We start from the raw sequence: 23,859 nt of genomic DNA, 5'->3' as shown, positions 1-23,859 counted from the left end.
GATTTCTAAATCACATGACATAAATGTCGGTCATTTACGCTGGAGAGTTGTCATTATTAATAATAATTGTATTAACAATAACAATGATTATTATAGTAATGAAAGTAAATGTTCAATAATAAATGATATAGTCTAAATAATAATAATAATCTTAATAACCCAGATACACAATGACCCTGAATATTTTCACCATAATTATGATAAGTTTTTTTGGTGTATATTTTGATACTAAGTTACTTTGCTTTTTTTGTTTTTATTCGATTGCCAATTTTCTCTTGTTCTCTTGACTATAAAATGTAAAATGATAAGTCAGTTGATAAGGCAATGAATGTTAATCAACTTGGATGTTTGGGACGTATATCAAATATCTCTCAACAACCTTTTACTTCGATAATATGATGTTTTGTCCTTTAGGATTAGACAGGAAGAAAGTTATGGACAGCCATATTAACGCATGAAATCAGTCCATGAAATTATTAACTGTTTAACTGAACCCTATTGTTAGGCGCCAACTACTGACTCGCAGTCAATGCGATTAGTGTAACCAACGGATGAAGAAGTTGAATGAATTGGATAAGAATCTGTTGCGGTGAAGTAGATCTATTCACTGTTTGTCTTCTCTCAGATCTTAAGTTTCAAAATTATTATATACTCTTCATCTCGTGAATTTGTTGTACCTTCGCAAACGATATTCTCCATCTCCAATAGTTTCTTACTACCACCGATGATACTACAATTTCTACTACTTTGATATTTGTCTTAGTGATTTCATTTGTCCGCATTTGAACCGTATCACATGCGTGCCAAATTCTAGGTTGCATATAACTGACTGAATATATATGTAAGAAAAATAGACAAATATAATAACGCGAAATTCCACACATTTTATAATGAATATATACAAAATGTGCAGATCAATACAACTGTAATAAATTGAAGGACACAACTCATTTATGAAGTGAAGTTTCGTGTACTACACTTTGAGCCACTCAACTTAAGTGTAAGGTCTAGTGAAATACTACCCAGTTTCTCGTTTCTAGTGAGGTGAATGTGGGAGACGTTAGACCTGAAACTCAGTAGTCAAAAGTGCCTCTACCATTAATCTCACTTCTCTTTACTTAGAAACAAATAATAATATTACATAATTGGGGTGAGAATAATCAATGGTGTCACTTACATCTTCAAAAGCCAACAGAGTACTAAATGATAAATTTATTTCGTATCTATAAATTTTTTAGAACAGTATTCAAATAATCAAGGATGGATAATGGCTAGCAGTGGAATCCAGGACGCACGTTTCGTCCTATTTAGGACTCGTCAGCTGGATCTACCTGCATCTCAGAGTTGATGTTCAATCTAGGAACTGGACCCAGTACCGTTCGCTTCAAACGCCATCGCGTTATCCATTGAGTTATTGAGTTCTGATAGCCACTTGTTTGTGCAGTGGGGTGAAGTTTAATTCACTTGATATTGTTTTACTTGAATCTTCCCATTGATGTAAAGGACTGCAATTGAACGTGAAACGTGTTTCCTGGATTCCACTGCTAGCCCCTATCCATCTTTGCTTATAATGATTGTAAATTAGGGCAATATCGAGTCAATACGCATAGTATGCACATATGCTAATAAGAAACTGATTGATTGCAGTCCTAAACATCAATGGGGGGATTCAAGTAAAACAATACCAAAGGAGTATTCAACTAACATTTGCCTATAGCTGACTATGGTATCTATGACTTTCAGGTTACTTAATGATGAAATATTCAACTTGTCTAGTTGTAAAAATAGAGAATTTTCATCAATTATATCCAATTATGGTACATCTTTGTACAAAATGTTCCTTTTTTCAGACTCATTATCGGATATACTCAAGTAGTTATTTATTCAGTTACTTAAGTAATATTTGATAAGTAGTCAGTAAATGGTTTTGTTAAATAAATGAAGAAAGCTCTCAAAAAAGAAAACAATTCATCTACAATCATTAAAAATTTTATTCATAAGAAGATTTTTAAAATCTTTCTGTCAAAACAAGGTGTTATTTTAACCATTAAAACAATACAATTTATTTACAGTATTTGAAAGAAAACGAAAATATGAAACATTTGTTGTTGAGTAGTAGTATGACCTAGGACTAGCGTTTCGTTCTATCTAGGATTCGTCTATTGAATATACATGTCACATGCTAATGTAAAGTGTTTCGACTTAGGAACACTGAGATCAAGTACTAATGAGGATACTAATACAAGGTTGTAGCAAGTGAATCCAGTCGAGTTCCGAACTGGAAGTAACGCATGTCCTGGGTTCCACTATTAGTCACAACATAATTTTGATTAAAATGCTTATAACTTGATGATAATATCGAGGTAATCCGTTCAGAAAGCGCATATACCATAAGATGTAGATCAATTACAAACCTTAACACCAAAATCGTGGCAATTCAGTTCCTTATAAATGGATTAGAAATATGAATCATTAACATCTTTACTAGCAGAGAAAGTTGGTCACTAGAAGTGCGCATTTCGTCCTATTTGCGACTTGTCATCTGGATGTACTTGCATCCCAGATCTAATGTCCACTCCATAACTCGAACCCACTACTGTTCGCTTCAAACACCATCGTGTTACGCATTTAGCTATTCAGTCTATATATTCACTAGCTTGTGCAGTTGGATGGAAGTATATCCGACCGATTAGATACGAATATTATGAAACGCGCGTTCTTCATTCCAATGCTAGCCACCATCCATTTCTGCTTATAATGTTAGTGACTTTAGACAATATCGAGGCATTCCGCACAGGATGCACAAATGCCAATGGCGGTGCTAAAAATCAATTTGAAGCTTTAAACAACTCATACGAAAATGAACCATTTACAGTTTTGTTTGAACGATGAGTTATGATGTCTTGAAACTGTTATTTGTTATTTATTCTTTTTTTTACAGTTTCAGATTTTATACGTCTTTCATTAGTATTATGGTTAATATTAATTTCGTAATAATCTCTTCATATCTTCAATCACCTTTCTATCAAGTGTCTACTTGATATACTGTGAAATGTAACAAAGCTTTTACTAGTTTCCATTTTATAAAACTCATCAAGTCAATAAAGTTTAAGTACAATATTTTAAATGTAATGAAGTGAAGTACAAATACTCGATTTATCAGTTCAAATGTATTCCAATTAAAGATTATTCAATTATACAATCATAAATCATGTGTTTGTGCTTGGATTGTACTTCAGATCAGTTGCATTGATCTGATACCATAACATTCTCATTAATCGTTTAAGTTTGATTTTACTTATACCACACAGAACATTTGCTAGTTGCTACAACAAACTGTGGGTCATAAACCTACTTCTGGAAATAACGTTCTCGCCGAATGAATTTTCGGGCATTTATCTCATACCAGGAGGTCTGCTTATCAACATAGATTACGCTTAGGTGCAGAGTCTTTTGCTGAGCAACAATACCGGATGTTTGGGATGCATTTCCCCCCCTCTAAATTCAGGTTACTGCTGAAGGACGGGACTTCGTCAACATATGAACTAAGGATAGCGAGTGAAATAGTCAAACACATCGACAACTTTACTTATCGTGTCAGTCTAGTCAGCCCTTATGGGTTAGTGTCTGACGAGATTTCAGCACGGATTCAAAAAGCTCGTTTGGCTTGTGCCAAATTACGTCACCTATGGTGAAGGCAAGATATCCTTCTATCAATTAAGGGACGAGTAAACTGCGCGAAAGTTCGTTTTATTATACTTTACGGCCGTGAAACATGGTCATTAAGATTAGAAGATACTCGTGAGTTATCAGTATTTGATGGCAGATGCCTGAGAAATATTGCTCGTGCCTGGTGGCATAACCTACCATTGAAGTAACTACTTCTATAAATTTGTTCTTCTTGTTGTGCTGATGAGGTATGGCAACTTGGACCGACGCATATATGTTCTTAGTCCAACGTTGTAGCTGACTGACTGAATATTAGTTTGTGATGAAAACTGAACGTTTTCATTTTGACAACAATTCACTACGTTTCTAGAAGAAAACCATGACGGTTGTATTTTGAGTAAAGCAAAGGTTTATTAGATATTATCAATTAGATTGTAATAATAGAGATTTATGCATTGTTTTCATATTATAACCATTTTACGTAATGGATGATACAGTTGTTCGAAGGTACTGTGCATATCATAATACAAGGAGCTGAGTATTCATGTTTCGCCTTTTTTTGCAATTCTTTTCTAAGATTTGACAAAAGTAATTTGTTATTGATTAAATCTTAGGTTAAAATGTCTGAAGAATTCCGCATAACGAATTTAAAAGTTAATCGTATCACATTATATAATAAATCACCATTATCATTATCAATATAAAAAGCAGTTTATAGATGTCTTGTACAATAGATTAGAATTAGTCTTATTATGGACTTACTAATTGGATGTATCCTCCATATCCCAATGTTTATATTCACAGTAAGGATTGAACCCAATATTTTTATGCTTCAAACAACCAATGCGTTATCCTTTGAGCTACTGATTTCAGATCGATGCTAAGGTTTTTAATGATTATGAAGTTTAGATTAAATTGTTATTGTATGTTTGTATGTTGATAATCTTGGGTGAATTTATTGTACTCGTTTTTAGTATATTTAAACATTCTGTGCAAGTTAACTCAACCATAGAGTGCACATGGGCTCCAGTATCCTAAGGGAACAAATGGCGTGTGAACCAATCGTTGGTCACCGGCTACCATAGGACTGCATCTCTTTAGGATGCTCCACTGCCTTGTGGATCAGACCTTTAGGTCGAAGGCTCCAGGTGTGGCCCCCTAAGATAACCACCTGCTTCAGTTTGGGCACCCGGGCAGTATCACATCCCTCGCGCAAATCAAATGGGATCTGTGTGACGCATATGTATTTGGTGCCTCCTTGTACAAATATCAAATAAAATAAACAAATAGATTAACTTAAAACAGCACATAAATGTGCAAATCCGTACAAAAGATTGATTAAAATTCAGTTAAGAACGTTAGGTATGATTTATTAAATCTATTTCCGTAATATCAAAAAAAGAGAATAGTATAATGGTGGCGAAAATTTATATCTCAGGTGGATGATTTCGATGCAGTTTTATTCTTTGAGCTAGATGGTTTAATCGTAGAGCTGTCATCCTTCTTCTAAACAATGATATGCTGATGATGTCGTTCAAAAGAACGATGAAAGCTTCACAACCAAACCATTCAGCTCAGAGAGCAAAACTCCATCAGAATAGTATAATTCATTTACTCATATTAATAAATAACAATTAAGATTAGGATTATGTAATTATTATTACTGATCAGATTCTTCTTTCTTTATCTATGATTACTTTATTCATCAATTGTATAACTATTAACCTTTGTTCATGTTTTGAAATGATTTATTCATCTATTTACTTTTACTTTCTTTTTCATCAATAAACTTTTCATAGTTTAATGTCAATTAAGAATTTTATTGAATATGAGTATCTATCAACCTATCTACTTATCTATCTATCTATCAATTCCTTACTTTAATGCTTATTGTTATTTCACTTTGTTTGTTTACTTTTTAATTTATTGATATGTCGAAATAGGTTTCTTTTCATTTAATTGATAATGAATGTAACTCATGATGTTGTTAATGGGGGTTATCAGTAGTATGATTGGTAGTATTAGTATAAGTAGTATTATTAGTATCGGTAGTAGTAATAGTAATAGTAGTAGTAGTGGCATTGATGTTACTACTCATTCCAAGTAATATATATAAACGTTAATCTTTTGTAGGCTTAATTTTCATTTTACAAATGAATCTCAATATTGATCATTCGGTTATGAATAAATAATTTGACATTTTCTTTTCAGTTATAAACTAACATGTGATAGATAATATATGAGTAGATATGATAAAGAAATAATTAGTATTATTACTATAATTAGTTATTCTCACATGTATTAATACATTAGTTATAATGTCACATGTAAGACTATTGTAATTTGCCAAGTCACAGTCCCCTTCTTTTTGGTTGTTCTATTTCGTGATACAAATGATGTTATAGTTCAGTTATTTTCCTCATTCTTAATTGTTACCATTAGCAGTAGTACTATGTTGTAGTGAACGAACACTTAAATGAGGAATATTATTAAGTAAAGATGGATAATGGCTAGCAGTGCAATCCAGGACGTACATTTCGTCTTATTTAGGACTCATCAGCTGGATGTACCTGCATCTTAGAGTTGATGTTCACTCTTAGACTCAATAGCTAATTGGATAACGCGATGGCGTTTGTAGCGAACGGTACTGCTTTCGAGTCTCAGAGTGAACATCAACTCTGTGATACAGGTACATCCAGCTGAAGAGCCCGAAATGGGACGAAACGCGCGTCCTAGATTCCACAGGTAGAAACTATACATCTTTACTTAAAAAGCTTGTGACTTTAGGTTATATCGAGCCGATCCACACGGGATGCACATATGCCAACATGAGACTGATCAATTGCGGTCCTAAATAACAATGGAAAGATACAAGTAAAACAAGACTAAAGTAGAAGATTAATTTATTGATCAATAAAAAACTACAATGTCTTCGTAAAATATGAAAACGATATATTAAATACATCATTTGCACATCTATCAATTGTCTCATAAGATTTATTGTTCCTTTATCCTTTCTTTTTATTACAATTACTCTTTGTGATACATTCTTGTTCTCTTCAATTCAATCTTGTCAATATTCTGGTTTCAGGCATTCGAATTCTAATTGGTATTACATACTACTTATGTCTGTCAACGAAAATAGCATACACCATACTACTACTACTACTACTACTAATGATCATGATAACAGTAACATGAAATTATTACGATCTGAAAAAAATCACTTGTCGATAAGATTTTATTCAAGAAAAATAAAAAATTTCTATGCTTATTAGCGTTTATCGATGTATAATCAATGTACCATATGCCAATAGAAAAAAAATTGAACGAAAAGCGGTCCTGAATAATAACTTAAATAATTACCACTTTCATTGATAATCATCAAGAAACATCACATTTGTTCATGTTTATTGAAAATCGATAGCTTGGTGGATGACTCGTTGAAAATTTGAAATAAATAGTATTTTCAGAAGGAGTTTGTGGAGATTCTTAGAAATTTCACTGATTGAAATCATGAGTCAATTGAAGCTAGACTACCGTGGAAAACCTGGAAGCACTGGACGGCTGTTTCATCCTAGTATGGGACTGCTTGGCAGTGCGCATCCACGATCCCGCACCCCGCAACATTCGAACTCAGGACCTATCAGTCTCGCGTCAGGCGCTTAACCAACTAGACAACTGAGCCGGCATCCGATGGTGTTAATGTCTAACTTCAACCAATCTACGAAGTTGCGCCACTGTATACCATTGTCTTCAATGAGCTGATATCTCACAACAGACCTGGTTGATCTCCACTGGTAACGGCTTCTCACTAGAATTTCAGGAGTATCTCTTGAAGTCAGTCACTAGTGAGCAGATGATTATTATTAGAAGGAGTTTGTGCAGATTTCAGAAATTTAACAGATTGAAATCATGAGTCAATTTAAGCTAGACCACCAGGGAAAACCTGGAGGCACTGGACGGCCGTTTTGTTCTAGTATGGGACTCCTCAGCAGTGCGCATCTAGCTTCAATTGACTCATGATTTCAATCTGTGAAATAGTACTTTGTTTAATTCCTTATTATGAAAATCAGCATAGAATTGTGCCATTTATGTCCAACTGACATGTTCTAAATAAGGAAAAACACTTATTCTGCATTCCAATGTTAACTACAACTGATTTGTTCCATATAAATACTACTGTAGTTATTATAACAATGTTATATTTAATTAATAAAGGTTTTTGATATATCGTGTTATTGATATTCTTTAACTGAATTTTGATTAGTTTCAGTTAACATAAGTATATCCTATAAGGATTATTTCAACATAGTCATTTTTCACAAGTTTTATTAGAGATGCTTTATAACTCAGTAGTGGAATCTAGTATTTTTTATAATTTTGATGAGAAAGGCTCCGTGTTCGATTCTCGTAGGTGTTTATCAACTTCAGAATCCGAATACATCAAACTGACTTGTCCTAAATAAGGCAGAACACTAGATTCCACTTACTTACTTACTTATGCCTGTTACTCTTCGTGAAGGAGCATAAGCCGCTCACCAGCATTCTCCATCTAACTCTGTCCTGGGAAATCCTTTCCAGCTCTTTCCAGTTGTTATTCATCCTTTTCATATCTCCTTCTATTTCCCGACGTAATGTGTTCTTTGGCCTTCCTCTTTTCCGCTTCCCTTCAGGATTCCAAGGTCGAGCTCGCCTCGTGCTGTAGTTTGATGGTTTACGTAATGTATGTCCTATCCATTTCCATCGTTCTTTCCTAATTTCTTCTTCTATATTCCACTAATAATCACAATTCACCTCTTACATAAAAATCATTCCTGTAATTGTATGTCGATGCTAGTGATGCTTTTCTTGGTCATCTAGTCATAAAATTAATTTTTCTTTGGTATATAAGTGTTTTAACCGTTAGTTGAAAGTTAAAGATGACTTATCATTTGTATAAGTTGTTTGAATCTTTCCATTGATGTTTAAGATCAAAGTTGATCAGTCTCCTTTAGAATATGTACATTCTATACCTACTGTCTCAGTATGTCCGTTGAGTAACAAGCATCATAAATAGGGTTGGATGATGATAGAATTAGACTATGCTTATGAAATAAGAACAAAAGTGTATTTTACTGGCGAGCAAATTGTATTTTATTAACATCTGAGTAAAAAAATGAATAATACATAGGAATATTATGCTCCTGAAAAGATTAAAATTGATAAACCTGGCAATATCAAGAAAACATAAATGAACTATTGCAACTAATGAAGAGATATGATGGAACCAATTTATTAACTGCGAAAAAATTTTAGAAAACAACTCGAATCGAGATGGTGGAGAAGATTTGTAGCTCAGGTGGATGATTTCGATGGGGTTTTGTTCTCTGAGCTCAGAGAACAAAACCCCATCAAAAATAACTGGAACTGAAGTTCCTCATTAAAGTTTGAGATGTTTTTATGGATTTTTCTAAATAATTGATAATTTTCTTGATCTTTGATATCAATGTTTTATCTTTATAACTATTTGTCAATTCTCTCACTCTAAGCCCAACTACTTACTCTGATCTAAACTTTACATTTTAACTTTAATCGATTTGGATTTTTAGGTGAAAAATCCTCCACATCTTGATCCGCTAAAAAATAACTTTATCTTGCTAAAGTCATTTATGAATTGCTAAATTTCATCTGTCACGTTTCCTTACATAAAGCTGAACCACACTATTGAATGATTTTGAGATCTTATCCTATTAAGTCAAATAGAAGTTAAGGGAGCTTATTACACACAGACTTGGACTTGGGATATACATTTGAGTAAACTGGTGTTACAACTGATGTCCAAAAACCTTTACGCTAACTTACAATACTAATGCTCAAAATTAATTCTTAACTGTATTTTGATAATTGTTTGTTACCTTAAAAAGGTTGTGCACTTACCATTGACGCGACGGTAAAGCCCAGATCCATCGATTTTTCTTCATTGAAATATCTCCCTTTTTAAAAATCACTGAAACATCTTATTCATGATTTGTTTCATCACACTAAATGAGATCATGATAGATCAAGATACTTATTGCTAAGTTATTATTAAATTTTCAAATTAGATTGATATACACACTCATGATTATTGAAAGTAATTAACAAATAAAATTATGAAGTTTGTCTAACAGACTTTATACGTATTTTTACATGGTTTACCGTTTGTCATTATTGTTGTAAAAATCGTGATGCAATATAATTTGAATGTCCAGATCAATAATACTTTTAACATTTTCTTACATTAATTAAATATTTATCAGTATGGGTTGTGAAGATTAGGCGTTTGCTCGCGAAACCGAAGGCCCTAGGTTCGAGTTCCGCAAGCGGGATCGTGGATGAGCACTGCTGATGAGTCCCATATTAGGACGAAACAGCTGTCCAGTAGTTCCAGATTTTCTATGATGGTCTAGCTTCAATTAACTCATGAATTCAACTACTAAATTTCTACATGCTTCAGAAAAATAAAGGAGAAATTTATAAATTTCCATATTAAATCTTCTCGATATTGAAGCGCTCTGTAACGTTAAGCTAACAAATATTACCCTTCCGAAATCATAAACATATTGGATAGCATGATATAAAGTCACTCAACCTAGAAAATTAAATCATCGTTCTAGTAACTGATTCGAAGTTCGTATAAATATATAATATATACCTTTTGTAGTTAGTTTCAATGAATACAAATATTAGTTACTTACATTGAGAATAACGAATACAACTTTCTAGTGATATAAAGCTCGCCCACAAGAAAAATGAGTTTCTATTATTTCGATTAAGAGAATTATAAAGACTAGAACAATTTAAGAAACAGTTTCTACATAAAATAAAATCATCTTGATAATCAAGAAAACCTATGAACTATTAGATAGCTATGAAATTCTTTAATGGAGAGCACTTATAACAGTAAACCAAGTCAAACACTTGAATATTAGTTACTGAGACAATCATAATGACTTAAATTGATAATTTTTGCATCCAACAGTTCACATTTCTAATATCAATCAGTTTATAATATAAAATGACAACTGTTGAAACTTATTAGTGGGAAAGTGACTAATTTCAAGTATGGTAGAACATAAACCCTAAATGGACTACTTTTTACTATATGACAAAATAACTATAATTAGATTTACAATAAATAAAAACAAATCTTATGCATCTGTTATTGTGATTCACCTTGGTTAATCGAATTTTCCTACTTCAATATTACTTAACATGTACACAGTTTTAACTGCACTTCCTGTTAAGAAATGACTTAATTTTACAAAACATTCTTCTAGAACATTGATTAACTTCGAGTATAATTGGGTATCACCTGCACAAGCAGATGACTATCAGGACTCAGTAGCTGAGTGGATAACGCGATGGCGTTTGAATCGAACGGTACTGTGTTCGAGTCCCAGAGTGAACATCAACTCCGCGATGTAGATACTTCCAGATGACGAGTCCCAAGTAGGATGAAACGCGCATCCTGGATTCCACTACTAGCCACTATACATCTTTGCTTAAAAAGCTTGTGATTATGAGTATCTGTTTGTTTCAGTTATCCCACTGTTGATATTTAAGATTAGATTTTGATTAGTTTGTTTCAGCATGTATGAATTCTCTATAGATTGTCAGAATATAGCCATTTTGTTATAAGTTATTTAGTAAAGGTGGAGTATGGTTAGACGAAATTCCGGAGTAGACGTCGTTTTGTCCTGGCTAGGATCTGTCATTTGGATGTAGCCGTTTATTCCCCGTGTTGATATTCACTTTGATACTCAAACCCAGTAGCTCATTGAGTAAAATCTTGAGCGTTTAAAAAAAACGAGTACTTATTGCAAGTTTCAATGTGAATATAAACACTATAAATTAGCAAGTATGCTCAGATGACAACTTCTATATGAGACGAAACGTTCAAACTGAACTCCATTTCTAGCTACAATTCATATGTTCCACAAAAATCTACAGTCACTTTTGTATTCAACGATGATTTTTATCAGATGGGTTTTGTGGATATTATAGTAATTTCAATGATTAAGATCATGAGTCAGTTGAAGCTAGACCATCATGGAAAACCTGGAAGCATTGGACAGCCGTTTCGTCCTATTGTGGGTCTCCAGTGCTTCCAGGTTTTCCATGATGGTCTAGCTTCAACTAACTCATGATCTTAACCATTGAGATTATTTTTATATAAGGAATTTATTGCACATTAAGTAGTTCTATTTCTATTTCTCTATTTTCTTTTCTCTTTACGTCTAGGTGTTATTATATTTTGGTGTATTCGACTACGTCATTTATATTTAAGTCAACGTCATACTAAAATGTATGATCCAGATATGTTTCAAAATAGTCAAATTAAAAATAATGGATCATTACATTATTCTAGTACATCACATCAACCAATGAATTCATTACAAAATTCATTAGCATCTATTAATCATTTACAAAAATATTCATTACCTATAGGACAAATGATTAGCCCTTATTATAAACAACAACAATTTTTTCAATCCAATTTAAATCATTCTAATGAATATCATAATTCGACTATAGAGAATTCATTAAAACAATTACCTGATCATCAAATAAATTCTGATATGAATTTATATCTTGGAGAACGATCAAGTTATACAAATAATTCATATTCATCACAATCTCCTAGTAAGTATAAGTGAATAAATATGAATTTATGAATAACTATAGTTAAAATCCATGTGTAATCTGAAATTCGACTACTGACTGGGACACGTGTTACGTATACCCAATCACCGACTGCCTCGACGTGTGATGTTTTATGGTGTAAGAGTAGGTTGGAAGAAAGTTAGGAGCGGCCAGAACAAAACATGGCACAAATCCATGAAGTTTGTGACAAGTGAACTGAGCCATGTTGGTAGGTGTAGACTATCTGGTTGGGATACGCGAGGTGATATCAACTGATGGTTAGAGACCTTGAATGACATGGCTCGAAATCGTTTGAAATGGTGCAGGTGCATCCACTCTATGAGTTCTCTTAAATTCTAATCTTTTGAATTCTTCGTGTCCTTTATTTTCTTTCCAAATTTATTTCATTGAATTATATTCTTTGAATAACATTTTCAGACCCTAATGCTTCCGATTACTGGTTATACTTTTACTACCATTACCACTACGGGATTTGAATCGACAACTGCATCTTTGTGCTAGTGTGGTGTGACAACTCGAACTGATGTACGTACGTACGAAGTTCTAAGTTGTTACTGACTGATTGACTGATTATTTCAACTATTAAAACAATATAGATATAAGTGAACAAAATTGTTTTTAATTAAGTTGTTAATAGAATTACTCTAATATCAATATGTGGATTTGTGAAGATTATAGTATTTTCTCAGTTGAATTCACGAGTTGATCTAAACTAGTTCACCATTGAAAACCTGGAAGCAATAGATATCCGTTTCGTCATAATATAGGACTCTTCAGCAGTAATCAATAACAATCTTGCATGTGGGAGTAGAATATAAAATATAAAACATTAAAACATCAATAGTTCTCGTGAGGTGGTTTAATACTTGAATTGAGAAGGTTGATTTGTTGTATGTACCGTAAACTCAGTTAAACATTATGAAATCTTAATTCATTATTTTAGGATTCTTCATTCACTCTATTGTATGATTACTTGTAATCACTGTAATGTTCAGTGAACTTAATCTTTCATCTCTAATATCTAGGCCCACATTCTAACTTCACTAATGATCAAATTTATGAACGAACCATAAATGGGCCATGAATTTAAATTGTATTTGATTTCGTATGTTTAACTTAGGCTAACCCCAACTAGGTGGTAATAAAAAGTCAAATACATATTAGGTTGGATAAACTTATCTCAGACATTCATTTATTCAGACAGACAGCAAGAGGGGAAGGGAAGCAAAAATGGTAAACGTACCAACGCCATTTAAGTAAACCGTGATCCAACGTTTATAAGCATGAAAAATACAAGCTATCATATAGACACATACTTACTATTATACATACATGCTCAAGGTCACATTTGAATGACAAAATGACTAGGACGAATATAATAATTCATTTGTCTAAAAGTAAGGATAAATCATATGAACGTGTAAAAGTGGTAGTTGCTATAGCTACATCCTGTTTAAATGATTATTAAGTATGACTTCATAATATGTGCATGATGTATATCTTCTTGTCTATTGAGAACTATTTTAACCAGTGATCACATGGACTGAAAGAATAATGACTTCAACTCATCATTCAATACATGGTAGAAATTTTAACAAATATTTATGCTCTTTTAAGTCATTTTTATGGAGTGGAATTTTATGGATTGGTAAAACAGCAGGTTGAATAAAGCCTAATTCTTGTTCGTCATATCATGTTATGTCACTAATATCTTCACTTATCTTGAAAATCCCATCAGCCCGTGTAGTCTGGTATGTGAGAAAATCTCAGCACAGATATAAAAGGCTCGACTAGCACTTTCCAAGTAGCGTCATTTATGGCTTAGGCGAGATATTCGTCTACCAGCCAAAGGATGGGTTTACTGAGCAGCAGTTCATCGCGTCCTACTTTACGGCCGGTAAGAGTAGAGGATATTTGTAAGTTACTAGTATTCGATCATAGGTGTCTTCGAAGCATTGCTCGTATATCCTGGGACAGTTGTTAAGAAACGATTACTAGGTTAGGATGGCAAATCAATTGATGAAGTAGTGAAACTTCATCAGTTGAAATGGCTGAGATATGTGTTACGTATGCTCAATCACCGACTGCCTCGACGTGTGATGTTTTATGGTGTAAGAGTAGGTTGGAAGAAAGTTATGGGCAGCCAGAACAAAACATGGCACAAATCCATGAAGTTTGTGACAAGTGAACTGAGCCATGTTGGTAGGTGTAGACTATCTGGTTGGGATCCGCGAGGTGATAGCAACCGACGGTTAGAGACCTTGAATGACATGGCTCGAAATCGTTTGAAATGGTGCAGTTGTATCCACTCTTTGAGTTCTCCCAAATTCTAATCTTTTGAGCAACTGGCTTATTCTCAAGATAATTAGACTCTGAATATAACACCTTTTCATTAAAATCTAGACGTCCTTATCAGTGAATGAATGACGTTTTAAACCGAGTAGTAACAATGATTAGTTTGTTTTATCTTTAGATGAATAAATAGTTTTTTGTTTGAAGTGTTGTTTTTTAATTGTGGAGATAATTTCATTTTTAAAATACGGTGTTTTTGGCTATCTTCATCAGCACTGTTGTACTTGCATAATACTGGTACGTGCTACTGGAGACTGTAAACTCGTGATACTCAAATAAGAATGATAAGATGGTAGATGAGGATTCAATTGTCCTTCAAAATGACTATTTGAATACACTGGTTTTTAAGTGATTTTACCTGTTCGGTTTGTGTAAATTAAACTGAATAGTGCTTGACATTAGTGAAATAGTAATTTAGTGAATAGACCTAGTTATACAATATCATAAAATTTGATTCATTGTCACTTGAAGAAGAAGCAAACATCACAGGTCCCTGATACTCTAAATAATTAGATATTTCCTCACCACATTATTCTAACATTATCAAATAAGATTCCATCGCTTTCTTTACTTCAGCTTCAACAGAATTAGTACAAACTTCAAATATAAGTTTTTCTCTAGGAAAACCATAAAAGCTTTATAATCTAATCATCCAAATCAAAGAATACTACTCCACTAAAACCATTCTCTTAAACTACACCTTTTCTTCATCATCTCAAAATGTACTCACTGTTGATTGCTTTTAACCCATTTGGTCTTTGACTTTTCGGGAATTATTCTTTGAATCGAACTGAAAGAGGAATTAATGAATGTGAAAGGGTGTTTCAAGAACAACGAATTCTAAATATTGTAGGTTGTAAACAGCTGATAAGAACCAAACGGAATAAAATGAATTCATATTATTTTGCACTAATCTTAGTTTTTATTCTCCTCAACACAAATAACTGTTTTTACTGTTAATAATTTGGTATATTCACCCGCCCCCACCAACATATAAAATTTGATCAGAATAACAACAACAACAACAACTATCGTACCAGAATAACTCATGAATTCATTTCCATTTCTTCGAATCTCTTCAGATGCTGACAGCTATAAAATAGAAAAACAAGTGGGTGTCATTTATGTCAGAGAAGCTTTGTGTAAAAAAAAGAAAAAGGATTTGTTATCATTAGATTCACTTTTAATTTTCAATAAGATTTAATAGCAAGGCTGATTCATACACTTTCGGCTTACATACCCTTCTCTAATTTCAAACTCATGTTCGGTGCTTGTATGTGTGTGTGTACGTGAAGGGCTACATAGTGATAAATAATTATAAAAACTGGCGGTCACATCAGATGACAATTCTCAATTTTTTTTACATATTAATTAATATCAGTGACTACTTATAATAGCAGCTACATATTAATAATGAAAACAGATTTTCACATTCCATTCTAATTATGAAACAATGTGGTCAGTTTTTTGCAAAACGCCTCGTCAACTTTAACTGTGTAATTAGTATAGAGGATTTGTGGATATTGGAAAATTTTAAATTAAAGACTGATCTTGGCTAGAAAACTGTCAGAAACTATAAAACCTATTGTACAACTTCTCAGAAGTACTCATCCATCATGAGGTCATAGACTAATGGTTTCTAGCTCAGCGGTTAAACGGTTAAGTGTTCAATGCAAAATTCGAACATCATGATTTCAATCTTCAGTGTGATTGTGGATACAAAATGTTTAAGAGTTCTATAGTGCTAGAATGAAATAGCTTTTCAGTGCTTCTTAGTTTTCATTGATTGCCTGAATGAAAACAGTCTTTGATGTAGCCTATGAAATATAGCTGTATTTCTAACCATAATACATGGGATATTTTTAACTGTTTTCAACGATAGACTACTATTTCCCTAAAATCTTCAACTGTGTATTAACCCCTTTGTTCATAAATGTAAATACTGAATCATTATTTCCGTAACTGTGTTTACGATATGTCATATGTATTAACCTAAATTTGTAAAAAATATAAGATTTACTAGTGTTTGAATTAATAAATCTTTCATTATAAATGCAATGGTCTATTAGTTTTTAACAATGATTTATGGGCGTTGTCATTACTGTCCTTATTCCACTGTCGACTATATATTTTGATAAATGTGTATTGAACGAGAACTCAAGTAGGGGAAACCAATTTATTATTTTGTGCAAAATCATACAGGGGGTTAGTAAATTATGCAAATCATACATTACATATAGATCATATGCACAGTTTCTTTTCGTTGTTTCTTTACATACTCCAATATTCCTTTAATTATGTTGTTATTTCGATTGTTTTCAAACTTCTTTCCTATTCTCTTCATTGCAATCATCTTTTGGCAGGCATTGATTACTGCAATATACTACTTATATCTTTCAGCAAAAGCAACATGCATTACAAATATAGTCCATAAATAAGCAAATCAATTTGTAAACATTTTCTGATTTGTATTTAACGCACAAACTGATGTAAAGGCAATTATGTTAAACTCATAGCCAATTCGTAACGGTCTACATTATTCAACGTGTACATAAACACAATGTGATATTAGTATATGGGTTGTGAAGATTATGAAGTTTTTGATTGCGATCATGAATCGATTGGTGTTAGACCACCTTTGGGAACCTGGAAGCACTGGACGGCCGATTCGTCCTATTGTAGGACTCCTCAGCAGTGCTCATCCACGATCCCGCTTGCGGGATTCGAACCTAGGTCCTTCTATCTCGCGCGCGAACGCACAACCTACTGGACCACTGAGCCGGCATCCAATGGTGATAGTGTCTAAAATCAAGCAATCCACGAAATTGCGCAACCATCTTCCATACCTGTCTGTAACCGACATGGATTAGCTCCACTGGTCACGGCTTCTCACTAGAAATCCAAGAATCCCCTCACGAAGCTAGTGTGATATGGTTCAAAGCAGTAAGGGTTCAGAAATCAATTTGTTATTACTTATAATAGTTGAAAACAAAACAAAAGTTTTTTGAACACTCACGAAAAAAAGATAAGGTAATGGTATGTATTCAAAACTTAAAGAAATATAAAGAGATAGGATCACTTCAAATTGTTACAGACGTCAATTATCTTACTAACTATGACACCTCAAAATCTATAGATTAATCTCCTCTCTTGTGTTAACTTCCCCGAACCTTCTTCTTTGAAATGTTTTTCTAAGCTACGCAACATAAAACTTCTTAATGGGGTACGTAATAACCTAATACTTTGTTCTAAACTCAGTTATAAAGTTCATAGACATAACAATTTTGTTTGTTTTTTTAATGAAAGAATTGATCCTTTTTTGTGAGTGCATGTTTTATGAATGTTCAAAATTGATTTTCATCCTGCTTAATGTATTCATAACATCATTACCTGTAGACCTATCAAAGTAAAAAAGAAACCTAATTTGACAAATAATATGTAAATTGTGTACAATTGGATCAAAATGTTTCTTTATACTTATTCTTTGACAATACATTAGTGTTACTATTATTATTAATTACCATCTTTCTTCTAAATATAGGAGTACAATGGGCGTAATCGACAAATTACTAAGCTAATCGAATACATCTTTAATATACATGGTCTTATTACTATTATTATTACAAATTACTATTATTATTATTACTATTATTAGTATTATTATTATTATTACAAATAATACAATTTTAATCTAATTTCTAGGTTTCTTTTTTCTTTCTGTTTTCTCAAAGCAACAATAAAAATCTCCATTTTATAGTAAATTAAAATCGAGTTGTCCATTAAAATGAATTGAGTTTCTTTGTGTGTGCGTGTGTGTGTTAAGTTCGACAAATTTCTTAATAAAATGAAATTCGTAATCTTTTTTTATGATTTATGTTGTATCTTTTACAATTTGTACTGTTTAAATGAATTAAGAACAATTCTCATCCACGATCTTATCTTACATGATTCGAACTTAGGACCTATCGGTCTCGTGCACGAACGCTTAACCTATAGATCACTGAGCTAGCATCGAACAGTGTTAATGTCTAACTTCAACTAATCTATGAAACGGTTGTTTAGTGCTTTCAGGTTTTTCATGGTGGTCTAGCTTCAATCAACTCATGATTGTTATTGAAATGTATATGTCGTCTATCCTCGTATATAATCAGCGACTTAAATCGCGTTACTAAATAACGGAATCAAATAAGTCAAATATGAGAACGGTTTTTCGAATACTTATATTTCATACAATCGTTGATCCAGACAAAATATCGGAGAAGAGAAAAGAAGACTGGACTACCTTTTCCTGCTATCTGGATATTTCAACAAGTTATCTGTTTTTCTGTTTGTTTTAACATGTGATTATGTCTATTAGTCTTATGAAACGTTTATTACATTTCCCTGTACAAATTACAAAAGAGCCCAATCACAGATATCGTGGTTGCTGGCAATATGCATTGAAAAGAATAAATATGATTCAGATGTCGATTCCTGAACTGCTAACTTCTAACTGTCGATCAAACCATATTTATTATCAGGATCGATCAAGAAATAGGGATAGAAAACTTGTTAAAATACTTGTGCTGAGAATTCTAGATTGTACCAAAAATAGAATATTAAATAAAGCCATTAATAATAATAATATTAGTGATAATAAAAAAGGATGAATAGCAACTGAAAAGAACTGAAAAGCAGTTCCCAGGACAGAGTTGGATGGAAAATGCTTGCGGGACGTCTATGCTCATCCACTAAGGGTAACAGGCCTAAGTAGGTAAATCAGTTCCAATCATCATCAACCTATAAATCAGTAAAAATTGAGAAATAATAAATATATTTCTCTAGCTTTTCAGTAATCCATATCCATTAGGTTAAACAGAGGTCAAATACAAATCGATTGATCATAGGGTAATGACTAATATCATGCTTATTTAGCCCTTCTTGTCATAAGCAAATTAATCCATGCAAATATTAAGTCTGTTACTTGGCTATAGGCAATATGGCTTACAAATTCAACACTTGAATGCGTAGAATCCCCAAGTCGCAAATCGAAAAGATAGAAGTAAACAGGAAAAGCATTACTAAAGTAAGTTCCGAAAATGTACGAGTCAATTTAAGGTTGTTGGTAAAGGCTATAACATCATTATAATTCAGCCAATCCGTACGTAGAAAATTTATACATTTATTCAATCACAGCATGTCACGTTAATATTCTAGAAAATTTTATCGGATTGTGGTTGGATTTAATCTCTTCTACTGCTTTAAATCCTTTGGAGGCTTCATCACACCTTCTGGGAGCCATCGTAACAGCGAAATCAATAGATCTGACAATATACAATGCTTTAGCTATAATCCTAAACCCCGTGAAAGCTAGAGCAAAGTCAGATGATATTCAGGAGATCTAAATTTGTAATGGAATAACAACAAATTAGCAAATTAAAGTTAGAAAAAAAACCGATCAATTAATACCAAAAAGCACTATAAAAAACATATATAGATTGAAGCAAATGTCATGACCATTATTCGTGCATGTAAGGACAATTATTAACTAACAAAAAAACGATATAACCTGAAGTTATCCTATTAATCTGAAAGTTTAAACCATGAGAATAAAACTCAATTGAGGGGAGGAATTAAATTGGTAACATATTTGTGACACTGCTTGAAATACCCGGTTTCCTTTTTGTGAGTTTGATATTGTACAATCTTGATAATAAGCAACCTAAGTTGTGATATTTGCATTTAACATACCCTAATTTCCAATGGTTGTTTAGCAACCATTGTTGCAACTGAATCAATCTAAATCTAATTATAATCAGAGAAGGGTGTTTTTGTGTATATTATAGTAATTTGATAGTTGAATTCATAAATCAATTGAAGCTAGACCACCATGGAAAACGTGGGAGCACTGGATGACCGTTTCGTCCTAGTATGGGACTCCTCAGCAGTGCTCATCCACGATCCCGCACCCCGCGAGATTCAAACCCAGGACCTATCAGTCTCACACGCGAGCGCTTAACCACTAGACCACTGAGTCGGCGTCCACCGGTGTTAATGTCTAACTTCAAGCAATCCACGGAGTTGCATCACCGTCCACCATTGTTATCAGTGAGTTCCTATCTCACAACAGACCCGGATGAACTCCACTGGTTGCGGTTGAGTGTCTTGACTTTTTCTATTCTTGATCTGCTATTTTTAATTGCTGCCTTCTTATTCTTCCTTTCTTGAATCTTGTCCGGGGTTTTCAAATAGATTCATTCCTTATGATGATACCTGTTGCTGCCCAGAACCTCCTAACACGTTGAAGTTAGTGCTTCTTTGATCCTTTTCCAATTTTCATTTATAGTGGTTTCCTTTTCTTCAAGTAAATCTTATAGAGCTTAGAACCTGTTGTTGTGAGTTATCTTGAATTCGTTGACTTTTTGAGTATCTCTAAAGAGGCCTGTATTGAACCCTTGTATTGCTGTTTTCCTAGTTGTCTGATGCTTTTATAGCTTCAGTTTCATCTTGTCAACCACAACCAGATGATAATCTGAAGCTATATCAGTTCCCCTTCTGATCCTTATATCTTCCATTGTCCTTCGGAATTTTTAATGATACAAACATAATCAATCTGGTTCTCTGTAGCTTGAAACGAAACATATTGCTCTTGAATCTTTGTATCTAAGCTAATACTAGTAAATTGTTTACAAGTATCCAATAGGACAAAACTTAATTTTTCCTCAAATTCCATTAGTAGTCATTATTCTACTTCAGTAAAGAAAAGTTTTTTTTATAAACTTTTCATTGAAATATTATTGCATTAATTATTAAATATAATATACAGTCTCCTAATATTGATTAAAATATCGATTTTCTATTGTTTTATTATTATTATTATTATTATTATTATATAAATGATGATAATCCATTTTATTCCTCCTTAAACTAAAATAATAACACCATTCATAAGGTAAAACTATTGATAGTTGTCAATTATAAAATACCCTTACATTTGTTCTAATGTATTTAATAGGGTTATTACCAAATCATTTTGTCTAGAGACTAAATAAGGCGTTCAGGTCTTCAGATATATATATATATATATATATATATATATATATATATATATATAGATAGATAGATAGATAGATAGATATCTGTTTGTTATCATAAATTATATCCAAAGATTATCGATTTTTTTCTTCATGAATCAATTAAATAGATTATGTTTGTAAAACGGAAATTCTCAGACAGATCAGTTGAAATATATGGTTGATTTTTATCAATCCTGTGACCAAAAATATTCTCAAGTTATATATACATGGTTTCGAGTATACAAATTGGTTTTAATTCATAATCTATCGTAATGTATGTTCTGAATCTGCTTCGATCTGGGCACCCGGGCAGTATCACAGCCCTCACACAAATCGAATGATTTATGTGGCGCATATGTATTTAGTGCTTTCTTGTACCAATGTTTGTTTTTGTGTATGTTGTGAACTGGATACAACCGATATCTGCATGAATATATAACTTTCTATAAGATTGTTAGTAAATTATAAACTTAATATTGTTTAAAATGATAATTTATCATCTAGATGATAAGGAAACAATGGTGAATATAAGCAACGATGAATAATGGCTACCAGTGGAATCATGTTTGACGCGCGTTTCGTTCTATTTGGGACTCGTCAGCTGGATGTACCTGTATCGCCGAGTTGATGTTCATTCTGATACTCGAACCCAGTACTGTTCGGTTTAAATGCCATGGCGTTATCCACTTAGCTACTGAGTCCTGCTTGTGAAATGGGGTGAAGTTAAAAAATTCACTTAGTATTGTTTGTTTGAATCTTCTCATTGATGTTTAACACTACAATTAATCAGTCTCTTATAGGCATACCCACCTCTGCTTATAATGAATTAAAGCAATATTGAGGCAACAGGCACAGGATGCACACATGCCAATAAGTGAGTGATCAATTGCAGTGGTAAACATCAATGGGAAGATTCAAGTAAACAATACCAACTGAACTTAATAGTTAATCTAACTAGTTATTAAAATTTGATTAGGTAAATTTATTACCGTAGAAGGTGAAAATAGGTCGACGAGATAAGAAATCTTCATGTACTGAGGTCATTAGGATGACTATTATGTATCCTTGACGATCAATGTTTTTTGATGGAGACTTAAGTTAGAAAAATAAAAGTTAGAAGTGGTCAAACCAAGAAGTGACATCAGTTCATGAATTGGGTTTTGTTGTTAGGTGCAAATCAATTGGTTGAGATCTATTCGCTTATCTTGACCATTGAATGGGATGATTCAAATTCATCTATTCATATTCTTTTTCAACTACCACTCATACCTTCAACATGTCTACTACTATAGAATTCGTTTTGATAATTTCTTTTCTCTGCTATAAAACAATGTAGTAATGTGAACCTTTCTTTCTTCTTTACTCCTGTTACCCCTTGTACCCCTTGCATTTCAAAGGTAGTCTTCTTCCCACAGATTAGCTAGAAAATTCCTTGGGTTCCGATTTCTGATGGAATTGTTATTCTTTACTCATTAATCCGACAATTCATAGTAGGACGAAACAATTTTATAAATTTTTCTTATTCTTTTTGTGTAAATTTTTGTAACTCTTATTATTTGTTTCTAAGTTGTTTGCTCTTTCTTTTTTCTAATTCATTTGATAGATTGGACTGATCAGCATTACTTTAATACAAATCATTTCAATGGTTCAACATTATTCGATGTTACATCTCCCAATTTTCAATCCTATAATAAACCTACAACCGATATAATGTTAACAGAGACGTCAACAACATTACCAACAATAAATGAACCAACTTGTTATCCAGTTTATGTTCATCCATTACAGTCTACCCTGAATAAATATAGATCTTCATCTAGTGAAAATCTATCATCACGACATCATAATTCAAGAATTAAATCAATTGCATTCATTACTCATTTAAGTGCATTTGGTTTAAAGAATAAACGACGTTTTTCACAATTAACAACAAAGAAATTAAGTAAACTAAAAGAAAATACTACTAGTCCTAATGATAATTATAATAATAAATCTGGTCAATTAAATCCTTTACCAATTGCAGAAGCTTATGAATCAGGAAGTTATCATAATCAAAATATGATATCTGATAATTTTGTAAGTAGTATATTTTCTG

The 23,859-nt window shown here is 32.7% G+C and overlaps 1 protein-coding gene across 2 annotated transcripts in view; it reads left to right on the top strand.

Annotated features, from left to right (window-relative positions):
- CDC25_2 (cell division cycle- protein) overlaps positions 1-23,859 on the top strand; it is an 83,321-nt gene that overhangs the window by 34,442 nt on the left and 25,020 nt on the right. For both annotated transcript variants that reach the window (XM_051218032.1, XM_051218033.1), the window contains exons 3-4: positions 11,935-12,336; positions 23,368-23,840. In XM_051218032.1, coding sequence (XP_051064465.1) covers positions 11,935-12,336; positions 23,368-23,840 — 875 coding nt within the window. The remainder of the gene's footprint in view (positions 1-11,934; positions 12,337-23,367; positions 23,841-23,859) is intronic.

The sequence above is a fragment of the Schistosoma haematobium genome, chromosome 7 (genome assembly GCF_000699445.3).
Source record: "Schistosoma haematobium chromosome 7, whole genome shotgun sequence".
In the NCBI taxonomy this organism is placed as follows: domain Eukaryota; kingdom Metazoa; phylum Platyhelminthes; class Trematoda; order Strigeidida; family Schistosomatidae; genus Schistosoma; species Schistosoma haematobium.
The sequence above is the reverse complement of the archived record's forward strand: the minus strand, read 5'-3'. Positions and strand labels throughout refer to the sequence as shown.